General features: G+C 35.4%; 1 protein-coding gene across 1 annotated transcript in view; it reads left to right on the forward strand.

Moving 5' to 3' along the window:
• The window catches only part of TRAPPC12 (trafficking protein particle complex subunit 12), a gene marked incomplete at its 5' end in the record, with an annotated part of 51,273 nt that overhangs the window by 18,256 nt on the left and 19,055 nt on the right, over window positions 1-13,962 (forward strand). The window contains one exon of the mRNA XM_082481909.1: window positions 9,286-9,398. Within this exon, the coding sequence (XP_082338035.1) occupies window positions 9,286-9,398 (113 nt within the window). The remainder of the gene's footprint in view (window positions 1-9,285; window positions 9,399-13,962) is intronic.

Consider the following 13,962-nt stretch of genomic DNA (forward strand, 5'->3'; position numbering starts at 1 on the left):
TGGTGTAACAAGCATAAAAGGAAGAGTTTTGTTTCAACATTTTAATTTTGATTCATGGTATATAAATGGAGTAAGCACTTCAAAATCAATTTAAGAAATAAGTGTATAGATATAAATGATGTATACATTAATTGTAATACATACAATATCTTGCATCATTTGTTTCTATTCAAAATATTCATAATAAGAAATGTAATAAATTAGAAAGTTTCCTGTGTTTTCTATGCTTGAAGTAAAGAAAGTTTATATAGCTGAGCTTCTTCCAGCAGTGAGGATAGTCCTTCATCCATTAATCTCTGAGAAATATACCTCAAAGAATTTAAATTGCAAGTAAACGTATGAGGAGTGGAAGATGTTTTTTCCATTAATTTAACTTAATGTGGCCAATATATCCTTTTAATTTTCCTCTGAAGCTCTCCCAATGCTCATTCCCTTTTGGCAATGCTACTAGTCTCTGTTTTGTCCTGAGATTTTGTATGGCACTTGCAGCCATGCTGTGTGTTGATCCCATTACTGTTGTCTTCATTACGGCCGTTAGATTTAGTCTTTCTGAAATCTTCCTTTCCTGGGTTCTACAGTCTCTTTCTTTGGTCATCTCCATTGCCTGTAGGTGTGCACCATCTGGGGGAGTGGAATCTGCTGGGATCCTTGTATCACCCAGTGAAATTGGATAAGTCACTCTTTGATCATTCCGGTTTGATACAGGGCAGAGAGCACAGCATTCTGATTTTCTAGTAAAATCTGCTATGACTTTATTTCTTCTAAATTCATCTGCGGAGAGAAGCCAAAAAGTCTTATTTTATATATAATTTCTTTTGTTTTGTAATAGGTAGGTACTTAGGTCAGGAACTCTGTTCCAGATCGCTTCTTGCACATCTCCATTGTACTCTGTGGGGTATATAAGGCTGAATTTTTGTCATCGTTCTCATGACTAATGGATTTCAGGATCTTTTTTTTTTTTTAGGGGGTTATCTTTATATTTACACAGTCTGACCCCCTTCTATTCATATTGTTTATTTCTGTGTTTCTCATGATACTTCATGAAGTCTCTCATATGATAGATCAGCTAACCTGAGATATCCTTTCCACCTTTCCATTGGTAATGCCTATGCATTTCTAAAGAGTGAGAGCCAACAATTAAAATGGAACATTAAAATGATATTTCATTCTTTTATGAGATAATTTGCTCTTGTTTCTGCTAAATAGACCAGTAAGTTACAGAAAAGTTAATGCTACTAAAATCAGTGTTCTAAAGCTACAATAATTGAGAATAATTTATTCTGAATTACGAAGGAAAAAAACACCTGTGCACAAGTAAAAATAGGACTTTTATTCCCCTGACCAGAGGTTTATGTGTATAGGGTGGGTTTTTTCCTTTCCCCTTTTCATTTTCCCTGTGATGATACAGCATCATCTAACATGAAACCAGTCTTCTTTTGTCTGGTGGAATGTGCCTAAATAAGGAACATATTGTATGTGCTCTAGAAGCTTATTTCATACTGTATACCTTTCCATTAACTCTGTTACTAATTCTAACAGAAGGGGTTTTTTTAAGGTGTGGCTGTGTGCAACCATAGGGATACACTAGTGTGTGCTGCAATATGTTGATAGTTTCAGATGGATAGTGACAGTTTAAAAAAAAGCATATATATAATGTATATATAAAATATATATATTTCTCTCAAAGTAGTGCGAGTCTAGACATCACTCAACTATTGTTTTAGGTCTGTCCTACTTTTCTGACTTTACTAATATCCACTGTAGTTAGAAGTTTTAGCAGAAATACATGAAAATATTGATACAAAAAATAGTTGGGCTGTGTGAGATTTCATTTTTTACATGTCCTTATTTACTCAAGCAGTGCTTTTAATTTGTTTCTTTTATTCAGTTTTGAAATTCAGATTTCCCTAAAGGAATCCTATCATACGTGGTCTAGAACTGTCATTCAAACCCACGTTGTAAACAAGTTTTTAGTGCCGATGTCTAAGGTGAAATGTAGTAAATTATTATTATTACATTTAATAAGCTTATAAAATAGCAAAAGATGTAATAGGAAACCTGTATGTGTCTGTTGATGCAGAGACATGCTTACTGTGAAAATGCTCATCGACAATTTTTCTCTAATACCCACAGAAGGCATTTTACAGACATCTGGACTGTGTGTAATGCAGAGGACTGTACAGCTCCAAGGTCTGCCTGCTCTCTGAAGCTTGGTCCTGCTTCTGAATATCAGACTATACCATAGGGAAGAACAGGCGTGGATTGGGGAAATTACCTCTTACATGCTTTCACAGTAAACATAGTGATGCCTCTACAGTGACACTTCATCATTTTGAGTTTACTGTCTTCCTTTCTTCTTTTCTCTCCTACTTCTCTATGCTAGTAGGGTGCAGCCTTGCTAAAGCTTCCTTTCATTTTTTCTCAGCGTGGTTTTGGATGATGCTATAAATGAAATGCCCTTTCATTTTCATCTTTGTCAACTTTTGGTTAGTGGGAGAACTGTAGCAGAATGGAAAGTGGTATGGGGGGAAAAAAGAAAAATAATTGTGGTGTGTGGGGAGGCAAAAAGGAGTAATCAAGGTAAAAATGGATAAGAGAAGAAATGCACAGACTAAAGAAATTGTAGCATATAGACTGCTCCTATCTGTTAATAAATTTTGCAGGAAAACAGAAGTAGAAAAAAGACTCCAATCATTGTTATATGTGGTGTTGGTTTTCTGATGTTGCCACAAATACTGCTATGCCTGAACTTGTGCTTTCATGTCAGACTGCTTCAGTCTTGGCAGTTGCTTGGAAGAGTTCTTCATTCAAGCTCATGTTGACAGTAAAAAACATATTAAAGCCCCTAGAGGAACAGGTTTGCCAATTATTTTATTTACAGTTCTATGTACATCTCTCTATTTTCTCTTTAAATTCACTATCTGTTCTGTTGCTTCAGAGCTACCTTCTACCTATGAAATCAGCTAATTCAACTTGAATAAATACCACTCAAATGTTGTGGTTCCACTTGACTTTTCAGAGTAGTCAGACTTGCAAATAGAAATTTTTCTAAAATAATATAGATATTTTAGGAAAGAAATGTATGTGTAATTTTAAGTGGGTAGAGTGCTGCATTTAATTGTGCTTTCTTTCCCAAGGCTATGTAGTCTCATTGTAGACAGTACCAGCTTTATATAGTATTTCTTAAGTGAGTGAGTAACTCATTTCTAAATTCTTCCTTACTAGTTATCACTAAGTAAGATTTATGGTGATCCCTTTGTGATAGGGCAATTGTTGCAGGGGTTTTCTGCATTCTTTCTCTTATGTTTTTCTTGCTTCAGTGTAAATAAGAACTCCAGATTACTGAAAAAGTATTTTTGAAACCTTTTAAAACCAGATCTTAATTCAGAATATCTGTGTTCTTAGGTCATGAGCACTTAAATTGTGATATATATGAAAACATGCCATTTCAGATAAAATTTTCAAAACGTTTTCCTTCCATGGTTACAAACATCTACGCTCCTATTTCTTCTTCAGTCTCTCTGGAATGAAAGTAATAAACTTGGTAACTAGTCTGTCGAATCTGGATTTTTAAGTGTGCTTTTAATTGATAGCCAGTGAGACTAGGATTCAAAGTTACTACATCATCACTCTTAAAAATTCCCTTATAAATTATACCCATGTGCTGTTGTAGAAATATGTAAAAGTATGTGTGTATAAATGCAAGGATATATATCTCTGTGTGTACACATGTATAAACCAGAATATCTTTCTGACACCATTTTTTTTGTGTTTCTCTTTTACCCAGTGAAGGAAGGGTTTGTTTTTATTTTTTTTTACTGTCATAAGATCCCACTTTATACTAATAGTAAATGATAATTTTGCCCTACTGCTGCTTTTTGGTATTTAAGATTTGTTGAATAAGCTGTAGAAGGCAGATCAGAAAGCATTTCTGGTTACTGATTCTGCAACAAGAAAATAGGAAGATAATATGGCTAGCCATTGGAATCCTAGATTTTCTCCTCTAAAAGGGCTGCAGATGAGGGCTGCAGTTTGAATTTGATTGGCATGAGGTGATGTTTATGTTATGACAGTTATGAAAATGTGCAGCTGTTCATAAAAAAATAGAAATTAAAATCTGTGGTCTTAGAAAATTCTACCTGATCTTACTATTTACTCCATCTGTTCCCATGCTTTTGGGTGTATCCATTTTCCTTTCAGCGGGCCTTTTTGTACTTTTTATTTTTGCCTTTTGTATGCTGATAATACATGTAGGAATGAGATTAATTTATGCCAAAGTGACAATCAAAAATTGTATTCTTCAGAAAAAAATTCTCTACTGTATTTAAAAGCAATACTTAAGAAAATAATTGTCTTAAAATTAAACCATTTTTCCATTATTAATTTCTTATAGATAAAATTATTATGAAACCCCTAAAGAGGAGCAACAGAGGTCAACTGTAAAACACCAACTAGAAGACGACTTAGTTAACTTAAAAATAAAATCTCAATACATATCAGTAACTGTAGGGGTATTGCCTTGGTTGAAATCGACTAGGCTTAGTTGACATGGATTTGCTGTGTACAAGAACATTACTTCTTTAGAAATCCAAAGCATGAAATAGAGAGCAAAAGCCATTCTGCTGTGCTTTTAAGTAAACAATTTAATTACAAGATATGCGGCATGTTTTAAATATTTTTTTCACATGTTGCTTTCTTAAATTCAGTACCGAGTGAAATATAATAGAGGACATGGGTTTGATTCCAAATAGTTTTGCAAAAGGCAGCACATGCCAAAATCCGTTTTATTTTATGTAAAATTCTCTTATCCCTAGTGAGATATCGCAGGAATATATATGCCCTATATATTAGGAACCTATTACAAAGAAATATGTGTTACACTGTGTGCCTTAAATATGTGGCCTAATAGTAAGCATGTAGGTGAAACCTTTCGGACAATATACTGTAATTCTTAATCTAACAAGCACATGTGTTTCTGTTACAGCTTAGTGTTAATGTAGTCAATCTTACTTTCTTGTCTTGGTTTTATTTTTCCCAAAGTAACTGTGTTTATTGAGGCAAGTATAGGGTTTTTTCCCCTAGTGTTAATCTGTTTTTTAATTAAATTTTGTACTCTGAATTCTACAACCTGCCTTTCAGACCTTCATAACACTATTATTATTGATCTACTAGAGTCATCAACAAATGTCATTTACCTCTTCCCAACTGTTTTCTTATTAACCTAGACAATATGAAATTAAAATTACAGTGTTTTCTAAAATATCCAACATACCTTTTTTAGATCTCAACTCTTTTTCATTTGTCATCTTCATAATAAAATGTTAGGGAATACTGTTTTAATCAGAAGGCTCAACTTCTGTGTCTTGCAAGACAGAATGGAAGATGTGTTTTTGTAGATTTGTGTGCAGTTTCTTTTTCTCTCATACGTTTTTTTTTAACAACAGGAATGAGCTCCTCCACACTGTTGTTCTTTCAGCAAAAAAAGGCTGGATGATGGGCCTTTGATGCATCATATGGTGATGTCATAGAACAACAAATCCACATCCTGTTGTTTAGACGAAAATTCGTTATGAGCTCAGCACTCATTTAAGTGTTAGAAGTCAGCACTTTCTAGGACTCTCTTATTTTTTGCCTTTTTACCTTTTTATCAGTGACCTGATGTGGCTTTGATGAAGATTCACAAAAGTCGTATTATGGTTTGCCTTTGCCTTTTTCATCTCCCATTCACCCCATGAAGCTGTGTTGGGCTGCATTTCCAACCCATTATGCTCACATGTTCTCTTCCACCGTGGTACACACACAGGTCCTTTGATAACAAAGGTTCGTAACCATCCACCCTCTGAAAAGATTTTTAGTAACTTGCTGTTGCTTCTGTCAGGCTCGCTCTCGACATTTTTGTTTCAGACAAGTCCAAAGATGATTGTTCCGTTTTCCTAGATTGAGATGATTGAGAAGATCCAGATGTTGGATGCAGGAGACTATACAGTACTAGGGTATTCTGGGGCGGGGGGTTTTGCACAAGAGTTAACCAGGAGTTACAGGATTATTTTGGTGAAGAGTTCTCTTCACATGCATTTTTTTTCTCTTCTGTTTCTGTTTTCTGCATGTTTCTTTTCTCTTCTGTTTTCCCCAGTTACCACACTTATGTGAGAGCATGCATACAGTTTTGTGCTTTCTTCCAAAAAAAAAAAAATCTTCTGCTATTCAGAAGGATTACAAGGAAACTGAGGAAGAGGGCAGAAACAGTTGGTGTTTCTGAGATTTTAAATAAAGTTAGCAGCCTGTTTAATAAGCAGTAAGTAACGGAAATTCACTGGATGGATTTGCTGGATGCTTGCAGTAAAATTTCTTGCACGATACTAGTTATGTCATGAGTTTCAAAAAGAAAGAGAAGAAACAGATGCTAGAGTTTTAGATCCGATCCTCCTGCATGAAATAGTAATATAAATTATGGTTTGAAAAGTCATTACACTGACTACCCTTACACCATGGGCCAGCTTCCTTTTGGTTTTGTTTGAGAGACCTGTCATCACCCTTGACATAACTAGTAAGGATCACACTGGAATGGTTTTTGGTCACATGCTGTGATTGAAATACTAAGTGGTTGCGAAATAAAACATTAATAAAGTACATTTTGAAGTAATATAGTTCTGAATGCCTATTACAACTGAGGTCTTAGTTGTGATAGGAAATAAATCAGATTCTTATGGAGTCTAAGTTGGCCTGGTGTTGCATTCATCATTCTGACATCCTCTGACACCACTTCTGATGATGTAGATTGGTAATGGGTTATTCCTTCCCCTCGCATGGATCATAATAGCGTGCCTTCATTCAGCAATATATAAGATCAATACTTCGCAAAATATGCAATCCCCAAAAGTGTTTTACAAAACACTATATAAATTTTATAAAAATGGATAACGTGAGAGATTTCATCTGCGCTCCATTAAATACCCGTCTATCTATACGTTGAGCTGTTCTCTTACCAATTCAGATTTTCTGTATGAGTATTTATTGAGTTGACCTTTAGCGGCATTTTACAAGAGAATGTAATGATACAAGCTTGTTCAGAGTTGAAAATGCTAGAACACAGTCATTAACCAAAAATGTTGCTAAAATTTTAGATTCCTTTTGGTTTATATCTCAGATTTTCCAAAGCTTTACTGATGAACAAAACTTTTCCTTTTTTTTACCTTTGCCTCAGAAATCCTGTTGAGTGCGTCAGTAGGTGCATGGTTCATGTATTTGCAGTAAATTAAGACTAATTTCTCCAAAAGAACAGTACCAAACTAGCTGGTTTTAGGCACTGCTTTTTTGGCAAGATGACTGTTGGATGGTGGAGTTAGAACTTGGTCAGCAAAGGGGTAGTAGAGATGGAACCAGCTGCAGGTCACGTTTGCTTCCGTAGGTTTGCAGTGCAGGTTCTTAAGGTCACAATGTGTCTACAAAGCAATTTTTCTGTGGTGTTCTGGCACAGAATTTACTCTTAAATTATTTTCGCCTTCCTTTTGATTGTTGCTCACCCCCCACACTCTGACTATGTATTTTTACGTGTGTCATGTTAGATACTAGTAGGATACGTACATAAAGTATTTCATATCTTTTGTTACTGATTGAATAACCTTTTACACTTTCTTGATAGACTTTCAAAGACAGTTTTGTTTTCTTAATCTATATTCCACATACGATGATGCATGAAACTTGTGTGTACATCCGTTCTGGGAATGCAGTCACGGAGGCCATGGGGAATAGTTAGCACTGGCAAAAGAGAATTTCTGTAGATGTAAGTGGCTTACTCTGAAGGTCATAATTAGTGAGTTTTGTGATTAAAATTTTGTCAGCATAGTATATAGCATTTACCTCTTTGAAATACAAGCCTGTTAAGAACAGGTGCAAAAATCTTTCTAAAAAGCTCCCAAGTCCTGTTTTTGAGAAAAAGTGAGGCAAGAGGTGACTTGAGAGGGAAATCCCCTTAGAATATGTCTAAACTAATCAAATGTGTTATGTTAAAATATTAGAACTGTAGCATGGTGTTTTGCAAGGCCTGTTTTCCCGTTATGCTAGTTCTGATTTGTTTTTAATAGTAGCATTTATTTTATGTTCAGTATTATTGTCTGTGTATCAGGATATGCAGTTACCTTTTCGGGTAGCTTTTCAAGATGTTCAGGTAACCTTTTTAAGATGTTGCACGCACTAGGATTCCCTAAAGCTCCTGAAACTTCCCCTGAAGTCACCCAGGATGCTCATAAACTTAGAGGATTGGGGCTTTGGTAAATATTATAATAATAATAAAGATAAAAGTAAACTAATGTGAAAAGGAAGAAATTTTACTTTTCTCCCCAAATGTTGCTTAAAATCTTTCCCTATTCTTTGATGTTTTCAATAAACCAGAAAATCCACAAATACACCATCTTTATGAAGAATCAGTCATTTAGTAACTCTTTGTGGAAGAGCTAACATTAACAAAGTAAAACTCGGACCAAAAGTCATCTTTAGAGCAATGGAACAGTCGCTGCTCAGCATAGTGGACTCAGACCTTTACACAAACCTACAGATATTGATAGAAAATAGAAACAAAATATTTTGTAATATTTTGTAACATTTTAATTTCCCAGAGGACTTGATATATTTTTAGACTTAATATGTCTATTATAGTATTATTATTTTTGTTTTCCATTATACAATTTTTATTTTTTATTTCGTTTGACTCATGTTGGTTTTCTGTTCCTATCTTTTTCTATAATATAGGGGCCCTTCAGATCAGCTTTATTTGGAAAAGGATTACTTAGAAGCAGTTTTGCATACCCTGGTTATAACTCTCTCACAAGCATGCTTTTAAGGCCAATAATTTCATCTTACTGCTTCTGTGTTGATTGTAAAATATGCATAATTATTAAATGTTAGGAGTAATGTAGCTGCAACTTGAGTAAACTTCCATTTTAATCTTTCATTTTAATTAGTTTATAAACATCTTCAATGAAACATTGTACTTCCATGCACAACTTGTTTCTGAAAATTTGAATTAGGTGCGCCTTTTTCTTGCCTTCTTGATTATGGTTACATACGTGTGTACCTATTTAAAACATTTTACAATACATTACATGTTATAGCTGAGGAAGTTTTCTATTTTCTCATTTTTCACATCTTTCATCAGGAGAAGAAAAAGGTACGAAGGTAAAATGGACTTTGCGTCATATACAAGAGAGAAATACTTTGTCTAATGTAGGCAAATCACAAATTGACTGTTATAGCAAACACATTTCATAAAATTAATTATGTTTCTAGGTTCCATGGTTCCTTTCTCCATGCGAATTTTACATGCTGAACTTCCTCAGTACCTAGGTAATCCTCAGGAATCACTTGACAGACTGCATAGTATGAAGATAATCTGCGCCAAGGTAACAGCTTCCCTATGTACTAACATTTCTCAACTTCTAAGAAACATATTTTATTGTCTTTACAAAGAACATAGAGTTTCAATTATGACATTTATTAATCCACCTTGATACAAATAAGGAAGTTACTAATAAAAGTAATTAAGTGCCTCTCGTCTGGGGTAGCCCTGAACAGAGTGAGTAGAACAGAGGGCGCGTAGTTCTCTTGCTTTCATGTTTTTGCCAGACAAGACATGGAGGACAGTAAGCGGATGTGTTTAAGGGCAAGTAGGAGAGCTTTCTTCCCTCAGCTAGCTGTGTCCAGCTAGCTCAAAACACAGTTGTTAATGATTTTGATCCTTCAGAAACAGTCTGAGTAGCTGGTTTTGGAAACAACAGTCATTTGGGACTATAAATACAACCTGCTGAGTTTGTTTTGGGGTTTTTGTTTTGTTTTGTCAAGTGCTATAATATAAAATTATGGCCTGAGTTGTGACATGGGATTTGTCAGTGCTGAAACTGGAGCGATGGTGGTGTGAGCACTAATTTTATCCACTAAACCCAACACCCTATCAATCATTCATCCTTGAAAGTTTTTTTACAGAAATCTTTCCCAAGTAGTCTAATGCAACAGTGACTATGGATGTTGCCAATATGGTAAACTCTAGAAGAAATGCAGCATTAGTGTTTTTTCTGTGACCACTTGAAAGTTCAAAACTATATGTAAGATAAATACATGTGATTAATTTTTGTTTTCAGCATTCCTTGGAAGCTTCCTATATTTACTCCTGAAAATAGTGTGGATAACAGAAGAGAAGGCATTTGATAATTGCCAATTGTGTAGCTATAATGGCCTTATGTATATAAAATCAACTTGCTTCTAGCACAGTAGCGACTAGGATGACCAAATGATTACAGTAAAAAAAGTCAGTTCTTTGTATTATGAGGGAAAAAGATGAAAGGTTTAAGTAATAAAAGATGAATGTGGTATTTGTTACAGTGTTGGAAAGCATTGATTTGGAAACAGTTGAGAGATCTATCCAATTTGGCCAAGAAGTGATACTTTTTAGCACTTCATGAGTGCTGTTACCTGTTCATGACCATCTCATCTAATAATATTACTGGCAGGCGGCTCTCTGCAGCCTTTTCCTTCATAAACAGTCATCCTCAATTTGAAGTAATTTTTTTCTTCTAGGAAATGTCATATCCCTCCGTTGCAGGATTTCACAGTGCTTCTACTGACATTTCCCTACCCCAGTCTGCAGCAGATCAGCTGTTTCATGTCTTGTTTTTATGCAGTCTGGTATTAAGTGCTGCGTTGTCCCCCCTCAGTCATGAAGGTGCCACTAGATTCCAAAAACTTAACCAGTTTCTGAGTTCCTTTAATTTGTAATAGAAAAAATTGTATGAATGTGAATGAGGAAGCGACTGCTGAGCGGGGGCGTTCATCAGCCATCTGGTTAACTTTATTGAAATGACCATATCTCAGTTACAGTGTGATTAGCCATGATTCTCCACAGATAAAAGGTTATCAGAGAAATGAAAGAAAAGGAAAGAAAGGAAAGAAATTAAGCCACCCTTCTTTAAAAGACCCTAAAGTCATCTACTACCTTGAGTTGGCTCTGCCTGAGCTCTTTTCCTTGAAGTGCATATCCTTAGAGTATACCCACTGTCCCAAGGAGGCTTTCAAACTGTAATACAAGATCTTGTTTGAACATGAACTATGCTGATTATTTGTTTAAATAAGGGAAACTGGATGTGCTGGAGAAGATTAAATAGAAATAAAGGAGATTTACAAATTAATGTATACATATCTCCCTGCCTGCTAAGTTCTTGAAGAACAGGTCTATTTACTCATGTTCTCACTCCAGCAACTTCTAGTGGCCTAGGTCACTACAAATTCTGTGTGATCCCTTGTGCCCTTGGGGAAAACTTCTTTGAGGCTGACTGTGTGACTTCCACAAGCTCTTCTCAGGAGTCCCCTGTTCTCTGCACTTGCTGTTCATTCGCAGATTGCCATCTCTTTCTCTCTGCCTTCCTGTGTCTGAGTTTGCAAAGATTCTCCTGGGTTATTGTGTTCAATTGTGGTCAGAAAGAGAATGATCTCCCCTTTTTTCTAAAAGTTACCACTAGAGCTAGGACAAGCCGTTGTCTGTGCTGATGGATGCTCCTTTTCAAAGTACAGTACACAGAAAACTACAAACGAAAAAATAAAACATACCATCCTTCTCCAGGGAATATTTCTGATTAGTTATTCCAGATGCCTCATTGCAGATTACTTCATTTGTTTGCATTCAATTAAATACCTTGTCTTCTGGAGCAATTCAAAGACAACTGTAGAATAAAGAGTGTGAAAAAGGACAGCTTTTTGTAAAGATAAATATGTTTTTAAAAGACAGTTGTAAATTGGTGATAATTTAACCATTTGAAGTCAGGGTTGGCTGACAAAAAACATTGTTTAGATATATGTTTTGATTTTTCTATAGAATGATATTAATCTAATAATCTCAATCTCACCTGGAGTGTTCAAGAATAAAGTGCATAATACTTACGAAAACCCGTGGCATAACTGAGAAAATAACATAAAGGATGTACAGTCATTAGTCTTAATATTCATATATGACACTTGGGAACCATTTGGGTTATAACAGAATTAATTGGGGAGCTTTCAACCAAAAGCCTCTAGTGTTTTATTTCTCTATTTTAAAAAGTGGAAAAATAATCTTTGGTCATCCGTATTTACAGAAGGGCATATGAAATAGTCATTATGTAAATGAGATGATCTTGGAGTCATAAAAGCTAGAAGAGAGAAAAGACCTATTAGCTCACCTAGTCTGTCTCTCTGCAATGCAAGGTTGTTTTCTAGTTTTTAATGAGCCATCCTATGGAGCTGAGGCCACATCCCCTGGGAGGCTATTCCAGGCTAATGCTAATGCATTTCTGTCATAAGAAAATCTGTCTTTCTATTTTGTTTCTCTTCCCTAATCTAATTGTGTTATTCCTATCTGATACCTCTTTTTAACCTACTACATTCCCTCTTGCTTTTTGTTGTACACATTCTACAGATACTCGTCAATTTTGGATTAGCCATTCGACTTCAGGATGTAACCATGTTTATTTTGTCACTATTTTGGTATCTTGGTCTTTTCAGCTCCCATTTCCTTACGTATTTCTGGTACCTGAAGCAGGATTGGAGGTTGAATGCAAAAATATAATTTTTTTTCCTTGTATAGGCAATAATGGTTTTGCCTTTTCCAGTATTCCTGCAAATTTGTAATCAAGACCTGCTGCAATATTTTACATTTCTGTCTATAAGTACAACATTTGGGAAAGAGATAATCTGTAATGCCAAATACCTATTATAGCTTGGGGCAGGAACCCAGTGAGATTGTTACTGTCTTTGTGGAATTGCTGGTCTTCCCAGCCAGCCTCGATGACTTTCCATTAATTGCCCCAATGAATCGTTTCCCTTGTAAGTCTACTTTGAAATAAATGGTCTCCAAACAGCCAAGCTGTAAGAGTAAAAATTGTCATTTAAATCACAAAAGCGTTTGTTCTTTTCATGTATTCCTTTAAAAACATAGGTGTGATCACTTTAGTGCTAATGCTGTTGAGGACATGCTAATAGATACTTACCTGGAAGCCAAAATGTGAAAAGAACAACAATCGAGCTTCAACTAAACTCCTCCCTTGTTTGTACCTAAGCTTTCTAGACGATCAAGAGAGAGCTCCTGGAAGTGCACACATCTCATCCTGTACTGTATTTTACATTTTAACCCTAATCCTACAAGTGGTAGAGCTGTACTGGGCTCTTCTACCATGTGGGTGGAGCAGTGGCAAGTGGGTTAACAGTCTTGCTCACTAAAAAAGCCTCTGTAAGTGTTACCTCTGCAAAACTCTTCAAAAATACCTTGTGCCATTTGTCCATCAGCCACTACCTCTGTCGTTCCACCACTCTTCTTCTTGCGTAGTTATGTTCCTCCCTGGCCCTTCCATACACACTCTTCATATCTCCCGGTCTTCTGTTTTGCTTCCAAATTGATGAACTTTTCAGTCTCTTAGCTACTGATTGTTTTTGCTTTGGTGGTGCATATAGGTTAGTAGTTAAAGCTATACAGGCAATTGATTGGGAATGAAATGGAAGAATCAGTGAAATAATACTAGCCAGTAAAACTAATGAATGTGTGTTTATAAATATTCAAAACAAGAAAAAGCATAGGTCATACATAAAACTGATGTTTAAAGTCGATTGTAGGAGTGTTCAATCATATTTCTCTTCATATTGCAAACAGGAATGTTTAGAGCTATCCCATGTGATATTGCTAGAATAAACATTTTACCATCCGTGGAAAAGTGGGATGAAGGGATTTGCTAAAATTAAATCTAACTCAGATATCTTACACTGAGGAACTACCTGAATCATTAGTAAATTATCAATTATTATTAAACAATTCTTGGAAAACTGAGGAAATACCCAAATATTGAAAGACTGCAGATTATGTTCCTATATTTAAGAAGGGCAAAAGGAGATAAACCTAGGGAATAAACCAATTAGCCTCAAATCAGCACTGAGTTCTGTTTTAATTAC

Source organism: Vanellus vanellus (genome assembly GCF_965231255.1).
Source record: "Vanellus vanellus genome assembly, chromosome: 3".
In the NCBI taxonomy this organism is placed as follows: Eukaryota; Metazoa; Chordata; class Aves; order Charadriiformes; family Charadriidae; genus Vanellus; species Vanellus vanellus.